Source organism: Anopheles marshallii, chromosome 3 (assembly GCF_943734725.1).
Source record: "Anopheles marshallii chromosome 3, idAnoMarsDA_429_01, whole genome shotgun sequence".
Taxonomy (NCBI): Eukaryota; Metazoa; Arthropoda; class Insecta; order Diptera; family Culicidae; genus Anopheles; species Anopheles marshallii.
This window is the reverse complement of record NC_071327.1, coordinates 23,134,142-23,155,351: the sequence shown is the minus strand read 5'-3', so window position 1 is coordinate 23,155,351 and position 21,210 is coordinate 23,134,142. Positions and strand designations below refer to the sequence as shown.

Genomic DNA, 21,210 nt, shown 5'->3' with positions numbered 1-21,210 from the left:
ATAGATCCGGTGTTTTGTTACTTTTTTCCATTAAAGCATAACACCAGCTGTGGTGGATGAGGCGTTCTGTCCAACGCGGTTACTCTGCATACGATTGGCCTGTATGTAGCGCATTTTGCACTCTTCCAGATCCTTGATGCGCGACTTGACGTGCTGTATGCGATGCCACGCCATTTGCAGCACCTTGGCCGATGCGTAACCGGAACCTTCGTGCGGTTGCCCGGTCGACACTTGCGTGAGATAGTTTATCTGTTCCGAAAGCTTCGTCTCTACATTGTTGAGCGACTTTAGGAACTGGTTAACGTTTGTTTCCGTTGCTTTTTGGCTGGTCTTTTCCTTGCTTAGTTCCATCAGTGCCGCACCTGCAAAGGGGCATGGTTCGTACATCATTCGGACTGCTTACATGTGTCTCGGTTGTATTTAGTCTATTACTTACCGGCACTTTGCAAGCACAAGATCAGTTCTCGTTCAATGTGATCCAAGGCTTGTATTTTATCGATTGCGGTCATCGCGAAAGCGTTCCACTATTGGCGATGAAGAATATAAACAAACTGCCCACAACCCCAGCAACAGCGAACTGTCAAACAGCAGCTGGAAATGTACAGCCGGCGTTTGGCAACACTGCCCACCATCTGACAGACGGCAGCTGGGCAGAAATTAATCACAAAGCAAAAGCAAAAGAACTGTAACTTCTGTCGCTCGTCGGTTTTGCGTACCGAAAGACGGCGCGCGGTGTTGTACGATTTTATCCGTGTTTCGCTGTGGAATGTGTCCGTGTAAAATGGTGCCCTTTTGTGGATGAAGATGAAACCCAGTGCCTAGCCGACGCGGTACGTTCTTTTCCGTTTTTTCCCGTTTTATTGTTCCGCAAGTCCCCCATCCGTTTGTACCAAAAACAAAAAGAAAGAGGCAACGAAGAAGGTTATCGGTGACCCGGGTGGGCGTTTTTTCTTGTCCCGTTTTGGTTGTGCTCGGCGGTGAAGATAGAATTGTTTAGCCTGTGATACGCGTGAAACAAAAGAATTGCTTAAAATTCTATAAAGTGTCGCCACCAAAAAAGCCGTGCCCTTCTGTTGCGTTTCGTACATCATCGAGAGAAGCAATATAGTGTGCTCCAGGTGCGTGTGTTGAATTTCGTCGGAATTGTCGGATCTCGGTTTCCCGAGAACAGAAACGAAACATAACAAAAAAGGGGTTAAGAAAGAAAGGGAAGTAAAGCCGACGACCACTGGCAAAGGGGTAGGGGCATGCCGTTCGGACCGATCGTGTGAGGTGTGGGGCAAGGAAAAAAAAGCGAGGGGAAAGAAAATATTTTTGGGTGCCAGTGATCTTGTCCTTTTGGGTGGTGAAGGCTGCGGTGTCGGCGGTGTTGTGGTGGTGGTGCTGTGGCCGGTGGCAAACTGTATTGACTGAAGGAGATTTTTCACTTTTCCCTCTTCCCATGTAAGTGATGCTAATTATAAATCTGGGTATAGGAATATTTTATGCTTGCTTTACCATACGGCAGGGGACCCTAAATGTCTAAGGCCAAGCAAATGTGTCCCAACGCCTGTTTGGAAAACATTTGCCTTAACTTTATATATCTTTCTGTTTCGATGTTCTAGCAGCGTAGCGATCAAAAGCGTTCTGATAAGATGCAGCGTCCCGTGTTACGCTCCGAATGGTTAATCAAGCAGAAATGAAGTATCAGATGATAAGTGGAAATACAAACAAGATCATTGCATTGATCATACGACCAACAAACCAAACTAACAGGCGACCATCCGTTGCGATGATGCCGTCTGTTCGTTCTAGGTGAAGATCAGACGAAGATGCGATCGTATCACATCGTTGCTTGTTTCTCGGTGTCGTCGCCGGACGGCATTGGACATTTTGCTGTGTCGCCATGAAATTTATTTTTCTATTTATAGTAACTGATCGAGAGTCGAATGAATCTTTTGAACACCGCCAGAGATGTATCGTTTTTTTTGCTGCAATGAGCGCACGGTACGCAATCGTGCAGGAGATCAACGTAGGGCGGACGAAAAGTGGACCCCTAACCGTGCTCAAGAGTCAAGATGTCTACGCGGCTCATGAAGAGAAGCGTCCCATACCGGATGGGAAATGCACGTGAATCGAAGGATTTTAAATTCATGGCTCGAACGGCTTGAGTGCTAGTTTATTGCCCTTTCGTGCGATCGTGCAAGTGTAATAATATTCCTGTGCCGTTATGCTGTATCAATCCCGTCGATCCCGCATTTAAATGCGCCCGAGAGCGATAAACACCTTCAGTTTAAACGCTATACAGGGTTGGCGGTGATCGTGAGAAAGTAAGGACATAATCTCTCCTCGAAACCTTTCGGGCTTTCCGGGGGGTAATTTCGTGCGGAAAGAATGTTGGTCGTAATTCATCTGTAAAAGTATACTGCTTGCTAGACAAAATGTAAATGTTTGTTCTCTATATTTAACCGAGCGTGTGAGTATTTAATATGTTCTAAAACCCTCTGTGTGTTTCGTATCCTCCCTCACCTCGTAGTAAAATGAAAACACCTGTTGTAAGCGACATGTCATACAATCCGCTTGAAGGATGTGTGTGGCCACACAGAGTGAGAAGAAAAAAAACCCAAACTTTGTCTAAATATTTGCAAATTTGTAGACGAGAAGATTTTTGTGAACAGAGGCCGTATTCGTACTCAACCCCTTTCATCGTTACTGGAAGCAGCGGCCCATCAATCACTAAAGGACGCGTTTCGTACTTAGGGAATACCGTCTGTTTGCTGTTTTAGCAATGGGCGTACACACATTTGCTCCACGTGTGTGTCAGCAAAATGCGCGCGTACAATAAATCCACACCCAACGTATTGCCGCACCAGCAACGGATCCCGTTTGGGGTTTCTGCGGGTGAATTGTTTATGAGACTAATTTTCAAAACCACTCCTCCCCCCGGTTTTTGGACCGTTGCCAGTATGTTCGCGCGATGGGAGGAATGAGTTATTTAGCTCTTTAGATGTGATTTTCACACAATTCACATGGTAATACGATTCGATTAGAAATCGTTTTGAATTGCATCGCATGGTCGTTGGTGTGTAACATGGTGAAGGTAACAATTATCTGAAACGGGGAAGAATTTGTGTCAAAATTCGTTCCTATGACGTGCATTTTGTAGGAAAAGAGCGCACATTGTGGCATTTTTTTAGGCGGATAAGCATTATGTATCTTCGTTTCTTTTTGAGTGGCGACAAGCGACTCGAGCTGATGCTGTGGCGTGGCGTGTCTTGCTGATGCCCCGATGATGCCATTATGGAAGCGACGGGTTGCTGTCACTTGTGTGTCAGTGCTTGGGCATCCATAAGACTGAAGGGACCATTTTCTCGAATATGTTTTGCCAAATAAATTTCACCTCGAAAATAACGCATCCCCGGTGAGTGCCGTTGTGCTGCTGAGGGGGCTTTTCTGGGGTTGGATGGTTTGCCTCGTTCGCGCGAAAACAGTTTTTGGCAGTTCTCGTTATGTCCTATCACAGGCGAGCAGTGGGACGGATTCGGTTGTGCTGTGCTTAGCACACGCGTGTAGAATCGGCAGTATTCTGTAGCGATTCCCACCGGATAGAATCATCTTTTTGCGTGACCGAGACACATTTATTAGCTTCCAAACGATTTTTTCCGCGAAGTGTGTACGTATTGTGGTTTGCTCCTTTTTCCCATTTGGACTTACGGTCACTTCATTGCGGTGCTGATCATTGTCATTGTTTTTGGCCATTCGTTAAACAACTTGATCGTCGCAGTGCACGTGCAAAGCGTAAGTAGACGGACGGTGTGTATACATCTGGATGGAAATATTAAATATCGATTTTGTTACATTTATTTTAGATACTTCATAACGCAGAACGCAATACCGTAATCTGGCCGCCGAGCTCGTTTATAATATCATCTATCCTGGGAGAAGTCGTGCGATCGCGAGCCAAGTGCCGAGGAATAATTATAGAAATTTTGCAAGCTGCAGAAACTTTGATAGCGCGCGCAGGATGCCCGGCAGATGAATCAGCAATGCAACAACAGCCCACCCCTGTAGCCTATGAAGATTGATGATCCAGTGACACGAGTGATCGCGAGTTTAGTTTACTAACAAACAAAAAATCGTTCTTTGTTGACCCAGCTCTGCTGACACACAGACACACCGAATCATGACGATGCATCAGAACTATGTTGTCCTGCTTTGGTACATCATTATGGTGATGATACTGATATATCTGTTTGTGTTTTCACAATAATAACAAACCGGATGTATCACGCAATATCGGCAACTCGGGACAACTCGCCTTATTTTATTGCATAAACAACTTTATATTGTCGTTACCATACCACTGCGAAAGCATGATCACCGATACATACACCCTGCAGATGGACTCTCGATCGAAATTCGACAGGAAACGGAAACGGTTTGCATCAAAAGTTAGATGGTGTGACAAGATGCCAGGCGTCTCCATCGAGATCCCGCTTGCGAAAGGGCATTCGTATTTAACGAGGTACAAAATTACATCTTCGAAAGGAAATTGTGGTGCACTGTTTAATGGCATGAACTTGTTCGAAATAAACTACACAAAATAAACCAAACGGCGAACTACGATAAAAAAGTGAGTTTATATGTGATTTGTGTTCATAAAAATAATCTTTGAGAAAGATCGTTCGATCGAAACATTTAAAAGCCATTCGTTTTGTTTTTCTATTTTTTAATGCCATTTTTAAACGGATTTTAGACAGCAGGGTGTCAAACGTTTATCCTCGGTTTAACCACGTGCGTGCGTCATACTGTTCTGTTTTGGTGAGAAATGGAAAATTGTATATGAAAACCCCATGTATAGGATGTGCTGTTCGGTCGTCATCCTTAACCCGAAACATATATGCAACAAGCATTGAGCCGTAAGACATACAAGGCGACTATTTTTAAGTTTGTTGGAATTCGATCTGTCGATCTGCACATGAGATGATTTATCTGTAAAAAGAAAGGTTTAAAAGGGGTGACACACACATACACATTTGGGTAGAATTGGCAACTAGAATTTTTGTTTGCAATAGGAGGCAGCAAAACGGGAATTGTTTCTGTTGAAGGAAAACTAGCTGCGGCCAGAGAGGAGTGATTTGTTTTCATCGTAAAATTATGTTTGATTTTTGCAGAACGACGCAACACATTGCAGAATGGACGCTTCGATAATTACCGTACAGGCACAGTACTCTTTCAAGGGGTCGAACAACGATGAGCTGTGTTTCAAAAAGGGTGATATCATAACATTAACACAGCGGGAAGAAGGGGGCTGGTGGGAAGGAACCTTGGGCGACAAGACGGGCTGGTTTCCAAGCAATTACGTGAAGGAATATGTTGGTAAGTGTGTGGATTTGTGGGTGTGCATAATTGGATCAATGCAATAAAGTATATGTCTAATCCCATCCCATAGGGCCATTACCGTTGTCCGAAACCATACGGCCTCCGGAGGAAATACAGGCGTTTCGATCGGTTGTCTTCCGTGATTTGCTGGAAAGTGAGAAGGCGCATGTTGCTGAATTGCGAGGATTAGCTGAAAACTTTCTGGAACCACTGGAGCCCAGTCAGATGTACGTGGTGTTTGAATAGCCACATTTAAAATATTAATTAAACGTACGCTTCTATAACTTTTCCGGTGTTGTTCTTTCAGACTCTCTTCCAACGAATACGCACAGTTAATGTGCAACTTTCTCGAAGTGGTTGAAATGCATGAGGAATTTTTGCAAACTCTGGAGGACAGCAACGATCGTGTCGGGAAAGTGTTCCTGTCGAAAGCACCAACGATGAAGAAAATACACCAATTCTACTGTGCCGCCCATCCCCGTGCCATAGTAATAGTTGATAAGTTTCGGTAAGTGACACATTTGCTAGCTGCACCGTAGAGAAGATGATGGAATTCTAATTTTGCATGGTTTCTACTTGATCATTACACAAAAACAGTGAGGAGCTGAATGTGTTCATGGAAAAACAAGGTGCAGCCAAACCGGGTCTGCTGGTTCTTACCACAGGCCTTTCGAAGCCCTTTCGTCGTCTAGACAAGTACGCCGCCATACTTCAGGAACTCGAAAGACACATGGAAAGCGGACATCCGGACAGGGGAGATACCCAGCGAAGTATTGCCGTGTACAAGGACATTGCTTCGTCCTGTTCGGCTACCCGTCGACAGAAAGAGCTAGAGCTGCAGATATTGACCGGACCGGTACGCGGTTGGCAGGGTGCAGAATTGAGCTCGCTCGGAGAAATTATACACATGGGCAGTGTAGCTGTTGGTCCGGAACATAAGGATCGATACTTGGTGCTATTTCCACAGACGTTACTGATATTAAGCGTAAGCCAACGAATGAGTGCTTTCAAATATGAAGGAAAGCTTCCGCTGACGGGAATAACGGTGAATCGTTTGGATGATACAGATCAGATTAAGAATGCGTTTGAAATCAGCGGTACACTGATCGATCGCATCGTAGCCGTGTGCCAAGGTCCCAGTGAGGCCAACCGATGGGTGGAACTGCTTAGTCCCAAGTCAGGCGTAGTCGAACAGAGCGGTACAGGAGCGGTGGACATGAAGCGCAACGTTAGCAGCTCAGCAGTTAATATTCCTCAGCCTCCACCACATGTAAGTATGATCGTGGTATTAAGTGGTGTATTTCTATGGACATGTTTGAATGTGGGATCATGGTGTTCTTGTTTGTTGAAGTGTTTTGTTAAAAAGACATTTTTGTATGAACGTATGAGATGAACATGAATCTTCCGACTTAAGGTTGGGTTATATCATTTAAATTTTATTTTCTCTTTCTTTCTCTTATTTAATTATCTTCTAAAACCACTGTCCTATTCTAAAATCCGTCACTGGTGGCGTGTGGCAACTTCTTTCGTTTCCGTAAATGATTGTTTTTTTTTTAAATAATAATTTAAAATTTTCCGTTTGTGCCAAGTAGGGCAGTAAACAGTTAGCACTCGATTCTCGTGGCTACAGTACTCGTGTATCGGTATGTGCATATGATGACGGTGGTCAGTGGCATCGAATGTATGGTGCCGATTTTGAAGCAACATTTCCCCCTTCGAACTACCCGCCTACCGCTCCGTACGCTGAGCTGACCAGCTATTTTCGGCGCCTCTTCCGTGCAGGCGAACTGTCACGATATGTCGTTCAAGCGTTACTGTACCCTCAAGTAACACGAACCTATGACAGGAAAGAGGTCGTAATGAGACGACGACGACACAAAACTACAGTACGGATGCAACGACGTGAAAAGGAAGCAGCAGCACGTGTTGCTGCACCGGAACACGGTGAAGTTGAGCCTAAATCTGCAGAACAGCTACAGACCAGAAAGGATGAAGCGACGGCACAGGTTGACGAAGAGCATTGCAGTCAACTAACACATCGTAGATACAATTCCAGTGATTCAGAGTCCTCATCGTGTGCATCGTCTACCTGTTCCCGAAGTCGTTCAAATTTTGAACGCCAAAATGCTGTGGACTACGTAGAAGATGATGACGATGCGTACGAAACGATAACATTTTTTGCTGGAAAAAGTAAAACGAATCCGGACAGCTGTTGTGACGGCAGCACAGTGTATGAAAGTTACGATGATCCACACTCTACCGATGGTGGTTCTTTTACGTACAGAAAAGATGGACGGAAGACTTTATCGCTAGACTCCGAAAAAGGAGAACAGTCACAGTCAGACAGTCTGCCGGAAGAGGAAGAGGAGCAGGCGGGTTGTGGAAATGACAGAACCCGTAGTTCAGAAATGATTGGTTCCGCTGCTGTACCATTTCTGCGGTTAAATGACTGTGAATCACTCAACAGTTCCGGTGCGCCCGATAGCGCTCGATCAAACGCTGGACGATCATCGGGAATCCATACATCCACGGCAAGATTGCTTCTGGGTGAATTGAAACAGCAATGCTCTGAACAGTCGCAACTGTCCAGCTTTGAACACCGGCCTGCCCACGGACGAATGGCTTGCGAAAATTTGCTTAATCTCGACGAGTCGATGCAAATCAAACACTCACTGCAGCAGAAAACGATCACCGAGGAACGCCACAGTATGCCAACGTACTTCGTTGGCAATCGCTTCAACAACTCGTCCGTGACCGAAATATACATTCCTTCGTGGAAGGACGAATGCCAGGCTGGAGATGGACAGGGACCCACGACGACATCCAACATCACAGCTGGTGGCGCGGGGAGTACCGATCGTAACAGTGTACATTCCAGTTCGCTAGACATACCCGCCATCGTTCCCGCACCCGATCCGGTAACGGCCGAGTTGCTGTACAACTTTCCTATAACCGCCACAACTTCGGTATCTGTCGGTGTAGATGATCGACCGGTGCTTGACAATAATGTGCTCGGATGTTTGTCTCGGGAGCAGTCACCATTCCGTAAGCATTCAATAAATTCTGATAAAAAACTTGTGCTAAATCCAAATCATCGTAGAAAAGACAAGGACAATTCGCAGGATGCGAGCAAAGGACCGGAACCAAGGTTAGGACAATGTGGTCCAGAAGCTCCAACATCAACTGCCAGACGTTGTCTAAGTTATCAATATGTAGAACTGTCCGGAAAAGGCATTCCTCCGTTACCAGTCAAGCTGCTTGATTCCAACAACAATTGCTCCGGTGGAGATAAAGGAAAGCTCGACAAAGGTGTCAAAACCCGTCGTGAGGACGATTTAGATCACATATCGGATGGATATCACCCAACCTGTCCGGATTGTTCGGAGCATAAGTGTCGCTATTGTAGTTTCTATTCCCGCGGCCACAGTCCTCATTCGAGCGATTCAGGTATGGCCGGTAGTTGTACTATCTCCACGCCAGATGGGCCCGCTAAATTTTCCGGTGATTTTCTTCTTTGTGATTATGCAGAGCAGCGTACAGTGGACGAGGACGCTGGCCTTGCACGGAACGATGTTGTTGCCGGGATGCTGCACGAACGAGAAATCCGCGAAGATGTTGTCGATGGCGTCCCTGCGGGTGGTGTGTTTACGGGCGCGAGTCGACGTTGTTCGCACTCGTTTGCATTGAGACAGTCCCGCTCAAGCCACAATTTGGGTCGATTTGCGCTCGTTCATGAGAGTGAGTTCGATTTCACTGATAGTGGGCAATACGATCACCATAATGATCAGCATCCTCATGATAATTCTCAGTCTCATAGTGGGCGGCAAGGTTCGGTGAAGAATAAATCGCCTGTCGCTAGCGGTGATAGTACATCGGTAGATGTGGAACCGTCTCAGGACGCGAACATATATTCTCCGCTACGTGAACATTCAGGACACGATCGGACGGTACGAAGTCGTAGCGAAGATCGTATGTTATCATCATTCTCATCGTTGGATAGAGATGACGGCACAAGCGAAGAACCGCGCCACTATTCCGGCCGTAGTTGCATAGTGGTAAATCTGCACGATCGCTCTTCGGCAGCCGCCATGCGACGCGTACTAACGCAATCGACTGTACCGCCGTACGGCGAAACTACAGCAGATAGAATCACCTACAAAACCGGCCTTTATGCACACTGGTGGAAGAAGGAGAAGTTACCGATATTTGTCGTCACGAGCAACGAGTCACTGAAATTGCCACCGGCTTCTGGGCCACTATCACGGCCGCTGCCACCACCACGGGTTCTACGGATCGGTGATGATAGTAAATGTAGATGTACTAGAAGTAGCAATCCTACCACGTACAGCCAAGCGGGCGACATTCCTTCCGATGGTGATGGTCTGTTACATCGTCCCAATATTTCGTCTAATGATGGAGCCGCTCGGGGTTCAGGCAAGAGTGTTTCTTCTGTTTGGTTGAGTTAGCATTTTTGTATTTGTGTTTCCGTTGTTGTTTTTTTCTGTGTTTTTATTTTTCTTTTTCTACCTTCTCATCTTATGTTGCTTGCGTTCTTCTCATTTAGTACGGTTGTTAATTTCACGCAAATGTTCTATATTGCAGACAGGTAGTGTAAAAGTGTTTAGATGTTTTGGCAAAATGTGTCCAGTAAAGTGATATAAATGTATCCTACTAGGGGTTTCTTTGCTGTTACACGTGGCAGAATCACCAGGAATGCGGATTTGCTTGCTTGTGTTTGTGTGTGTTTGTTTACGATCATTGCTGTTGTACATAAAGTTTAGCCAAAGCCACCCTGCCTGAGCCCTGTGAGCGAGCATTCCCATCAGTATAATGACATTTCCATAGGGACAACGAAATAAGCCGAATGCACTAATAATTCGCACTTCACATTAGCTTTTTCCGAGCATCCAACCTGCACTTCCATAGCTTATTGTTTAAAGTTGTTGTGTACATCACCAGCTCAGTTTCAATCTCCTATTCCCCATCTTCCTATCCTTGTCCTTCATTACCTATGCTGTGGTCGGTTCAATGTGAATGATGAATGGATTTGTGATTGAGCGCGCTTATGCGATCCGCTACGACACATCAGAGCTTGACCGTTGATGAATGTGCTTGATTTATCACACAGATGTCACCACCGTCAACAACCGGAAACAGCCACCCGTCGCGGAGCGGAACGTCCAGCATCGTGCAGCACATGTCGCAACACAAACGCAGCCAATCGTTCAACCACCATCTGAGTTACAATCAAGTTCAGCAGCAACAGCAGCTCCAACAACAGCAACTAAAGCAACATCAACCGAATCCAAGTCTGTTAGCTTCCCCGAACTCCCTGAACTTAAACCGTCACGAAGCAAACCAAGCGGGACTAAACCAAAAAGGTTTTTCGGAAAAAGGTACGTAAAGAGAAGAGTAGCCTATGCTGACTATGTTTACCCATGAATAACGTGAGCGTTTGTTTGTTTAATTTTAGCTAATTGGAACATAACAAACTTAAGACCGGCACCTTCATTGCGTCCAGCATTTTTGAGCTCGGTTGCCGTCAGCAGTGCTGGTGGCGCTGCCGGCGGCACGGGGGGAGGACGCAGTGCGACGGCGAGCATTACTGGAAGCATTGGAGGTGCGGCAGCTAGTTGTGTTGGTGGTGGCAACAGCGGAGGAGGAAGTGTAATTTTAAACACTTCCGATAGTGTGCATCACAGTTTGTCCTTCAGTTCAAGCTCCAAGGTGTCACCCACTTATGAGGAGGATGCACTAGTCCTACGCGTCATTGAAGCATATTGTGCCGCTTACCAGAGCACCTCACGCAACACGATGCACTCAGGTAGGAGACTGATTATATTGTTTCTCTGTGTAGCTTTTGATGCTTGTTTTGTTGCTTTTAATATTTATGTTTTTATTTGAGTTAGTTATATTGGTGTTCCCTCAATACTTGTCTTCTAATAATTGGCTATTCATTAATCGCACCCGGTGTGTTGTAAGGAAACATCAGGTTAAGGATCATCAAAAGTATACCGTAAGATGTACGCTGCCGAACTCTTGTTGCTATAAAATGCTTCTTCGTGCATTGCAACTTAAGGTGTAGCTGAAGGTGGTTAACTGAAATGAATGAAGCAGACATAATATTGTTAATAAGTACGGATGGCGGGATAATAATTCTATCATCATTGAATGACCAACTACGGATGCTTAATCCTCTCGAATGCATTTTCGATTAAATTTTATGTTGTGGTGGGAACATCACTAGAATGATTCACGCGGTATGAAGGAAAGTGATTTCTTCTAATTTAATACGCATTTTAATTTCCGTGTATTTATTTCATCAATTCTTATCTATTTTAATCTCATCACTTCGTTATACAATGCTAATTGAGCATGCAATTTTATTTTTAAATCATGCATCGTTTTTTTTTATTCATTTATTGTGTTTAATTGTCTACGAAAGCTTGGCAAGAATGATTTTTAATGATTTGCATTGCTTCTTTTGGAAGTCAAATGATGTGAGATTGTGAAATGAATGAACAATTTATAGAAGGCTAAACTGTTTTATCGTATTATGTCTTCTTTCTTTTCCCTTTTGCCTATCTGCTCTATCTCTCTCATTCCTATCCTCTGTCATAACGTTACGACGTGCACTTTATTGTTGTGTGACGATCGTCGATTTTTCATGCTGCTGAATTAATTTTAAACATTCGAATGTTGGGAACGACACATTCATATGTATTTGTTAATCTACAACCGGTCGTTCAAACCTGAAATCCCTTCACATACATATTCCCTCATTTTAACATCGCTGGCCCTTGACAAACATCACACAGCACTGCTACCATGGACACCGTGTTTGCCAATCCGTGGCGGAAAGCTGAAAACGAGCAAACACTTTTCCTCGTCCAATCCTCAGCTACCCTTCACTTGCTCCTCATTGTCATCCTACCTTCCGAGTGGTGGCGGTATCAAGAACAGCAGGACACACACATCAACCAACAGCATTAACTCGTCACACATCTGGCGTGAAGCAAGTCCCAACAGTTTCAATCTTTACGCCGCATCCATCGCGACGCTCAACATGCCAAACGGCGTGCAGCCGTCACAGCAGCAACAGCAACTGCACCAGCAACAGCAGCAGAACCAACGCGCTCGGTATTCGATCGGTGGTTACGGAAGTACCGAGTGGCGCTCCCACTCGGAAGAATCTGGCCGCAGTGCGAACGGTGGGCCGCGCTCCATAAACACGCTTAAGACTGCATCACAGTCAATAGCCTATCACAATCCGATCGCACGGTCCGGCTCGAACTATGATAACATTTTCATGAACTCCAACACTAACACACCGCTGCTGTCGCGCGTTTCAAAGCAGCAGACCGTGTGGATGAATGCGAATCAGCTGCCAGGTGCATCGAGTTTAAACCATGCGTACTATCAGCACCATCATCATGCGCCGCATCATCAACGGCATCGCCATCGGACGACGAGTCGTGAAATAGATGCGGTCGTCGCTGATAGAGACACGAGTCCACCACCACCCGCACCGGAAGGTGGCGAATACATCGGTGACTATCTACCGCTAGGACATTCGTCCACCGGTACGAGTGCTTCGCTGTACGATCGTCGCTTGAATCGTTCGTTCGAGACTGCGCAAGGGTTGAAGAGAAACTCAAAGCTATCGCAACTCCGCCGTTCAACACCACAGCTAAACGGTGACGATGATGGAGAAAACGGTGTCCGCGCGACACGCGGCTCAGCATTGCAGGAAGATCACTTACGCGACGATATGTCACGCAACTCGGTGTCATGCTGCAATAAGCTGTGGATGTTTTACTGGCAGCATCATCGATAGGGACGTTAGAATTTGTAGTGATCTAGAAGAGCCCGTTATACCGCATAGCAGTAATAGCTTTGTTTGTTCGTGCCATACGTCAACGTGTTGCCGTGCGCAACTGACTTATACTTAGGCTGTTATCCTTGTCGCGTAGCGAAGGATACATACCGTGAAATGAGCACACTCATGTAAACTGAGTAAAATAGCATAAATGACCAACACTATCCGTCTGTAGAGTATCATCGCTGCAAGGACCCACGTACACATCAATCATGCACAGTTTTATACGCTGTATATTTATAACCAAACCATGTTGTACAGGGTAAACGATTTAACATTTGTAGTGTGATGTTTATGTGCGTGTGTGTGTGTCTGAACTGATAGGAATTGTTGTTGTTGATTAGTTGCGTTGCCATTATCCTTGAAAGGATCGTGTTTTTGTGTATGGGCTTGCTTTATTAATCCGTCGGCTTTACAAGGTTTAGCAAACTTGGAATTGATACTACTCATATACCCCGACTATTACGTACATCGAAATCGGCCTACCTTATACTTGGCAGTTTTTGTTGGTTTTTCAATCCGCCATTGCATTGGCCTTTTTGGTTCATTGGCGCGAATAGTAAAACTAGAGCTACTGAGCAGTCAAACTGCATATACTCCGTGTTGCTTGTTGTGGATATACAATGTAGAATTAGCAGTAAGATAGGGTACCGGTTTGTTTCCGGTACCCAATCCTGGCGGTTACCACTTAACTAACCTTCGAGACGAGAAATTGATGATAATAAATAAAACAAATAGCTACACTTACTATACAATTCAGCTAACAAACAACATCTTAGAGCATTGATCGTTAGACCTCCGCTATAGTGTGATCCAGTGTTGGGTGAACCTAATTCAGATTGAAAAATCTAAATGAATCTTTGAACTGAATGAATGAATCTGAATCTCTATTCCAAAGATTCGTGAATCTTCATAGATTAAAGAATCACGCCGGAAATATGATTTCAAGATTATTTTCATTGTTTTTGTTTCTGAAATAGAGATTGTTATACAGATGTACTAGCTGTAAGCACTGCTGTAAACTATTTTAATTTATAATTCGTACATGCCACTTCGCGTCGCCTTCATCGGCGTTGGTTAACGTTAGATGTTAACGTAAAGTTAAACACGTGAATGCTTAGTTTTGGAAATATCAACAAAGGGTAAAATATATTAATATAATACAAGTATCAAGATATGGTATAATTGGAATATTTTGAACTCAATTACCCGGAACCAATGTTTACCAAACAAATTTGAATATTAATGTCAATAATTCAAAGTATTGTGTTTACCGAAAAATTTCCAACTTATTTCGTTGTCTGTACGAAAATTCTTATTTCACAAAAAAAAACTAAAGTCATGTTTCTGGAGATTTGCTTTAATTTGTGAAGAATCTTGTATCTTTGAGGATGAATTAATCTGGAGCAATCTTAAATCTTTGAGGATGTATGCATATTTGGAGAGTTGACTCTTCGCGAAAGATTCATTCAGCGCAACACTTGTGTGGTCTTTCATTTATCACTAGATAACTCAATCTGATCATCTCTTGTGAGAAGTGTAAGCAAATGTTGTGATATTAGATGAAGTAAAAGTGGTGTTTTGTTTTTCTACAATATCTGTTCAATTAGAATTCTCCGTTGGTGTATGTACACAATTTTGTGTGGTGAGAAATGTAGATCAACAAACAGTTCTTTCATTCGGATTGCTTTTTGAGCTTAATTGAAATGTATGTTATGTAAAAACTTATATCAAAATTATAACACTCTAGCAACTCGTTTATGTGCAGTTGTTTAATTATTAAAAAGGCGGCATTAACACAAACGCATTTCCCTGAAAGAAAGCTCAGTGTAATACGCTTATCTGGCGCTACAGCGGTGCAAACTGGTAGAGATCGGATGAGCAGGTTTTCACCAACAGTGTAATAAAAGATGTGTGGTTGTTTTATAAGTTAAGCGCAAAAAGGTGGCATATTTGGCTGTGATGTCGAAAGAGAATGTCGACCTGAAAAAAAAAAATGCAAAGAGCCGTCTCTATAGCAAATGCAAAAATGCATGAAGGAAAAAGTGTTGTTCACAGGGGATTAAGCGGTGCCCCTATGTTTCGGTGTTTTATGGCATGGGGGACGAAAATAAATCTTTTCTTCTTTTACTGTTGCTGGTCTAAGCATCAGTAACACAAATGAGAGCGCCTCCGGTTGGGGTGATGGTGTAGGTAGCAGCCGGCCGTATTGTTTTCGGCTCGCAATCTTAGTGAATTGCCGCCCGCCACGCCTGGGCGATCCGCGTCGGTTGTCCGAACGCAGCAACGTAATGTGTTTTTAGCTTTATTTCGTATACAACACCGCCCGACCGCGGAAGTCTTTGTGGTTCAATGCGTGGTGGTTTCGGTGTCAATTAAGATTTTTATGTCCTGCGCGCTGACGTGATTTCGGGAGTTCGGTTTGACGGCAAAAGGGAAAAGTAACGTTCAATTACGTCAGATAACTTGTAACACCCGATCAATTTGACACCAATGTTTGGTGTGATTGGGTGAAGGAAAATAAGGAAACGTCGAGGAAACAGAAATCAATGTTGTTTCGACTGTCTCTGATGCATAACCCTATCGGGCAGGTGTCACAGAACTGATGATGCAAAGTGTCGTGTCGTGCACACTAATTTTTTAACTGTTTTTTTATTTATGTTTTAAGTACGGTATAATTAATGTTTCCCAATTTTAATACAATTCTATTTTTAGTGTTGAATGCGGTAGCGCTTTAGTTTATCAGCAGAAAGATAGCTCTCATGCAAGGGTAATTTCGTTTCGTGGTCGACAGGAACCACGCGCGCAGCTCCCTTGATGTGAGAACAGTTCAACTGTCGCTCGGTGTTTTAGAGTGTGGCTGCTACCTCAACTAATCAACAAAACAATGGGCTGCGCAAACTGCCCGACAAAAGATGCTTCTGTCGTCGCAACCCTACCAAGGGCCGATCTAAATCAAAAAGTGTGAATAATTACGCCTACGGCATAGACCGTCCCGGGGTTGGCGCACCGCTTCAAAGAAATGCATCGTGTGCTGGTGAACAAATTAAACACAAAACCCTCGTTCGCTGCCGCCCCGCCCGTCCCAAGTAGGGAGGACCTCTCCGGCAAAGAACTGACCCGGTTTTGTCCTCGTTTTGGCGGCACCGGGAGTTTTGTTTTGTTTTTTTTTTTTTTTTGGTTTTGGGATCATTCCGTACAATAATGGGGTCAGTTGTGTGTTGGAAGTTTTGGACGTTGTGCTTTTGATTATCGTGCCCGCTTGCGTACACCGTTGCGCTGGTTTTGCTGGTCAGATTTTTCTCCTTTTCCCGGGTGTGCTGGAATTAATGCTTTTGTAATGTGATATTTTAGTTATTTTTCCCCCAACAAAAAAAACTATGCGCTACCCTGCGCCTTACGCTGTAGCGCGAGACAGTGCGTTTAGTTGTATCGTTTTATATTTGTTCCCTTTTTTTTTTCTTCTTTTTTTTAATTTATGTTCATTCCGGTTCGGCTTTCTCCGGGGTTTTGGTTTATCCTTCTCGTTTGGTCCCGGGGTCCGCATCGTCCCCCAGGCGTCGAGTACGATGAAATGACCCCAACCTTACGGCAACTGTTCATCAGTGTCCGCCAGCTGCAGCAAGATATGGCACAGGTTAAGCTGCAGATCACCGAGGAACGCACCCAGCGGGGTCATTTGCAGCAGGTGCTCATGGGCCATCTGGAAACGTACGGCGCAACGAACACAAAGTGCTGAAGGAACCAAAAACAAAAACCCCAAGTGGTCGCACAATCCGTTTCCAGTCCCGCGATTAGACACGAGTGCGTACGGCCGTAGGTGAACTAACATTTGTCAGCGTATTCCAGAGATGCTACGAAACTTCTCGTTGCACATTGCGATCCCAAGCAGTTGCGGATTGTGCGTGTAGTTTTCGAAGAAGCAACGAAAAAACAACAGGCAACTATGTGTGTAGAAGAGAAACTCGGGTTTTATTAACACATCTATTTACAATTAGACTAATTATTTCCGATGCCTATTATTAGCGATTCCGTTTGCTGTCAACTAATTTCCAACCAGAAAGTGAAAACCTTTCCACGATAAACAAAATAACAAACCGCAGCGAGCGGTGCAGTGCGATAAACAAACCCGAAGAACCACTTGCTTTGTACCGTGCCGGAATGTTCCGCATCCGAAACAAACAAAAAACACGGCTTTTCGGTTTCTCGGTAGCAACCTCCCGGGTAAAATGGGTCGAAAGTAAGCCCCAAACAAACGCGCGTGTCCGTGAAAGTGATAACATATCGAACGATCATTGTCAGAAGAGGAGTAGTGTGATTTTTTTGTGTGCCTTAATCCGTTCGGTTCCCACCGGCAAACTTCTTAAGGTTGAGCTCTTTTTCGCTTACCGATCGATCGAATTTGGCCATCGAATGCCATCGAAGTGCCACCCGCGGCCGGTTGGCTTTTTAATAGAGTTTTTCCCGCAGTGGAAATGGGGGTGGCAAGGTTTGGAAGTCAACGGAACGGAGGGGAAATGATCAATTTCAACAATTCGGAACAGTCCCCCCGGTGTACCGGTTGATGGATACCGCCCCCGGGAGGGTGAGGGGTAAAAGTGATGCATGCGGGGGGTTTTGTCGAAAGTGAAAATTTGGTCTACGCATGCCGAACGATGAGATCGCATTGCCATGCAGAATGCTTAATTACATCGAAAATTGACCGTGTGTGGAAAAAGACTGATCGTAGTTGTGTGTTGTAGCCGCGTGGGGAGTTGACCATGTGGGAACATTTTTCTTTCGCCGTAAGCAAATGGCACTCGACGCTTGGGAGATTCTGTTTGCAATATCGTCCTTCAGGTGGCTGGTGAAAGAAAATATGTTTGACGGATATGTTTTGAAATATGAAACGAAGTAATGGTGGAAATTTTCACTTTTGAACGCTGGTAATTATGACATCATACAGATGTGGGTCAGCAATGCTTTCCATCTGGGTTTTGCTTGCAACGATCGCCACAAGGTCGACGCATATCATTGGGCGCAGCTGTTAAATGATCGATGTATTGATCGCACGAACGAATATCCGTATCGCACAGTTGACGTTTGTTAAGTAAAGTTGTAAGTTGTACCATTCGACAAGAAAGGAAAAACAACATTAAAGACAAATGTGTGCATCGGTGCAATCTAGCGTGAAAAATCCCCAGTATGATGGGTGGTGGTATTGGGCTTTTGCGCGCTTTCCTCGACAGGGAAAACGTTTACTGGCGGTGGTTTTCCACCCCCCCCCCTTCCTCCCCCTCCGCTCCTCCCTTTCCCCAAATGGTTCCTTTTATCGGTTTTGTTTTGAACATTATCGTTGTTGCTTGATGCTTTTTTTTTCAAATCGAGCCCAAGGGAAAGCTTTCGCTCTCGTGGCCGGCCACACCGATAGGGCCGGAGGAAAATTGCAATATGATGGATTAATTAAATTTTACGTTCTATTTAATTTAACGCCTTTGCGCGCAGACACCCACGGTTGCGGTTTGGTATAGCGCGTTGGTTGTCATCACAGTCATAGTTGATGGTGTGTGGCGTACATTATTGCTATCAAAGTGGTAAGAAATGAAAGTTAACCATCTTCACTTTGTAGTCTGTTTTAAAATACTTTTTTTTAAATAAACGGCCAGACCTTATTGTTTTAGTCTATTGGAACCTTAATCTAAAGTACATTTGATATTAGTTTGGAGAAATTTCTTTCTCCGAACTGGTAAAGAGCACCTTATCTCAGGTATACTCGGCCTGTAAAAACCTGTTTAAAGACTATCAATCGAACGTGTAAAGCAATAAAGAGTTTTTTTTTTAATCAAACGGTAAGTTTATTTCTAATTTCTAATAGTTTATTTCTAATTCTAATTTCTAATTTATTTCTAATCTCTTCAAGTTGAAGTGGAATATCTAGTGGTAAATGTGGGATACTTACACATTTCTTGTGGTAATCCTTAGTATGTTTCTATGCGTAATATTCTCGTCTACAATACTTTTGTCTAACTGTCTGTCGTGAGAGATGTATCAGTCACGGATGCTCCGTGTACAGTTCCTTATGGACAAGATAAAAAAGAATTTGTCTTAATTTTGTTGCGTAAAAAGTGATGAGAGAGATTCTAAACCTATAGTCACAATATTCTGCTTTGCATGAAAAAACTCCAGAAGTGCCTCCAACTTTACCGCTGGAACTTGGGAACTCTGTGAAATTTAACGTTTTGCTGGTAACTTAACACGAATCCCAACTCTCGACTGCTTTTTAAAACATTTTACCCAAATGAGACAACCTCTAGACAAGTCTACTGCAAAGTCTTCCACAGTTTATCTACTCATTATCTTTGTTTAAAAATTGTACAAAACTGTTATTGGTCATCGGTCTCGGTACTGCTCATATTAGTGTATTAATCCGTTGGCTCGATTATTCGTGCTGGAATAATCAAACATTGCATGGGGCGCTTAAAGCGCAAAGGATAGCTTGCAGCAATCACGCTGTAATCGATCCTCTTGTTCATCATGCAGCGGCGGAGATGATGTGAGCATGGAACGCGAGCCCCCGCAGAGTTAAAATCATATCAATCATGGGCTCAACAGGGTTTGGCCCTACCCCCGGGGCGCCCAGTTGGTTATGATGATGCTCAACCACTCGACCGGTCAGAAGCTTAGAAGCAATTCTGTAATTGCTGCCAGTAATGCCGCGCTTCTGCAGCGCTGTCCACGGATGAGTGAATAGATTGCGAAAAAAAGGGAAGCAAAAGGAAACCCTCACTAGCCTTTGTTTGGATTGGAAAATCGTTGAAAATAAATGGCTTTTATATTGAGTGTACTTGCGGAGAGTCGCCGTGAAGATCATTTTCATCCGCGAAAGAGCGGTGGCTGGCGATGAGTAATTGAAAATACGACCATGAAGAAGACATCCGTCAATTCCTCAAGCATAGCTTTTGGTGAAGACTCGAGACTTTTCCTACCCTAATGAGACCATCATCAGGTTTAGCAATGAAAGAAACAATTTAAGAAAACAGCATATATGAAACGCATCGCACGAACGATTTAAAATTATTCAAAATATGAGAGAAAATAAACGAAAACAGAGAGAGAGAGAGAGCGAGCAACCGATCAAAACCATTTAAAAACGGTCCACAGTCCGAGCGGGAGAAAACCCACCCGACCACCAGATACTTAGCGTGGTTGGAAAAGTGAGAAAATAGAGAAAAACGCACGCAAGTCGACGGAAGTGAACATGCGCGCGCGCCCGCCGATCTATACGCGATGGTCCGCGCAGCAGCGCGAGTTAGTTGCAATATGAACGTTCGATCGGACGGTTCCCGTACCAGGTTTCCCGTCGCTAACAACCGCTACCGAAGGCCGGTATTCTAACGGCTCTCGTCGCTCGTGGAGGTGCTCGTTTTGTGCAACGCCCGGGGAGGGAATTTCAAGGGTGAGCAGAAACCACCAACCATCGGTGCAGCATCCCAGTGCGGACGAACGGCGGGTGCAATTTGTTTGCTGACAGCGTGCCTGCTGGAGAAGTGGTCGTCGTTGTTACGTTGTGGTTCCCACCAGAGACGCCACCCCGTAAGATCTTGTTGGATCAAAATCTTCTCCCTTTCGGTCGGCTGTTAGGAGCGTGTGTGGCTGTGTGCGCGTTTTTCCTTTAACGCTAATTCCGGACCCCGAGCGGTCCCCGTTCTTGAACGTTAGTGACAAAAGGAAGACCACGGGGCAGGCAAGGCCACAAGACGGTGGAAGACAGTTCGATTACTGATTACCGGTCGCTTGTTGTGCTCCCATCTTTGGGGTTCGTTGCGTATACCACCGTTGAAGTCGTTCGTTTTGTTCGCGTACAGAACGGAAGCCCGGTGTGCGGCTGGTGAGCCTTTCAGCTATAGTGTGATTATGTGAAGCGATAGAATTGTGAGGAAAGCAACGAAAAAAAAAAAGAGAGCTCGTGTTGATTCGTTCTTTTGTTTGTG

The 21,210-nt window shown here is 44.5% G+C and overlaps 2 protein-coding genes across 2 annotated transcripts; one reads left to right on the top strand and one right to left on the bottom strand.

Moving 5' to 3' along the window:
• Window positions 1-30: 30 nt before the first annotated feature.
• On the bottom strand, window positions 31-509 carry LOC128712872 (mediator of RNA polymerase II transcription subunit 11). Its single transcript, XM_053807739.1, has 2 exons — window positions 437-509; window positions 31-362 (listed from the first exon to the last, which is right to left on the bottom strand). The coding sequence occupies exons 1-2, from the start codon at window positions 507-509 to the stop codon at window positions 31-33; spliced, it is 405 nt and encodes a 134-aa protein (XP_053663714.1).
• Window positions 510-5,174: 4,665 nt separating this feature from the next.
• LOC128712384 (uncharacterized) lies at window positions 5,175-16,979 on the top strand. Its single transcript, XM_053807278.1, has 10 exons — window positions 5,175-5,358; window positions 5,432-5,588; window positions 5,669-5,869; window positions 5,959-6,631; window positions 6,954-9,795; window positions 10,490-10,757; window positions 10,839-10,962; window positions 11,062-11,185; window positions 12,180-12,944; window positions 16,798-16,979. Exons 1-10 carry the CDS (start codon window positions 5,175-5,177, stop codon window positions 16,977-16,979), a joined length of 5,520 nt encoding a protein of 1,839 aa, XP_053663253.1.
• The last annotated feature ends 4,231 nt before the right edge of the window (window positions 16,980-21,210 follow it).

Coding starts and splice junctions, on each gene's coding strand:
- LOC128712872 (XM_053807739.1), bottom strand. CDS start 509: ATGACCGCAATCGATAAAATACAAGCCTTGGATCACATTGAACGAGAA. Junction 363..436: donor CTTGTGCTTGCAAAGTGCCG/GTAAGTAATAGA, acceptor GCCCCTTTGCAG/GTGCGGCACTGATGGAACTA.
- LOC128712384 (XM_053807278.1), top strand. CDS start 5,175: ATGGACGCTTCGATAATTACCGTACAGGCACAGTACTCTTTCAAGGGG. Junction 9,796..10,489: donor TGGAGCCGCTCGGGGTTCAG/GCAAGAGTGTTT, acceptor TTTATCACACAG/ATGTCACCACCGTCAACAAC. Junction 12,945..16,797: donor GCTAGGACATTCGTCCACCG/GTACGAGTGCTT, acceptor ATCGTCCCCCAG/GCGTCGAGTACGATGAAATG.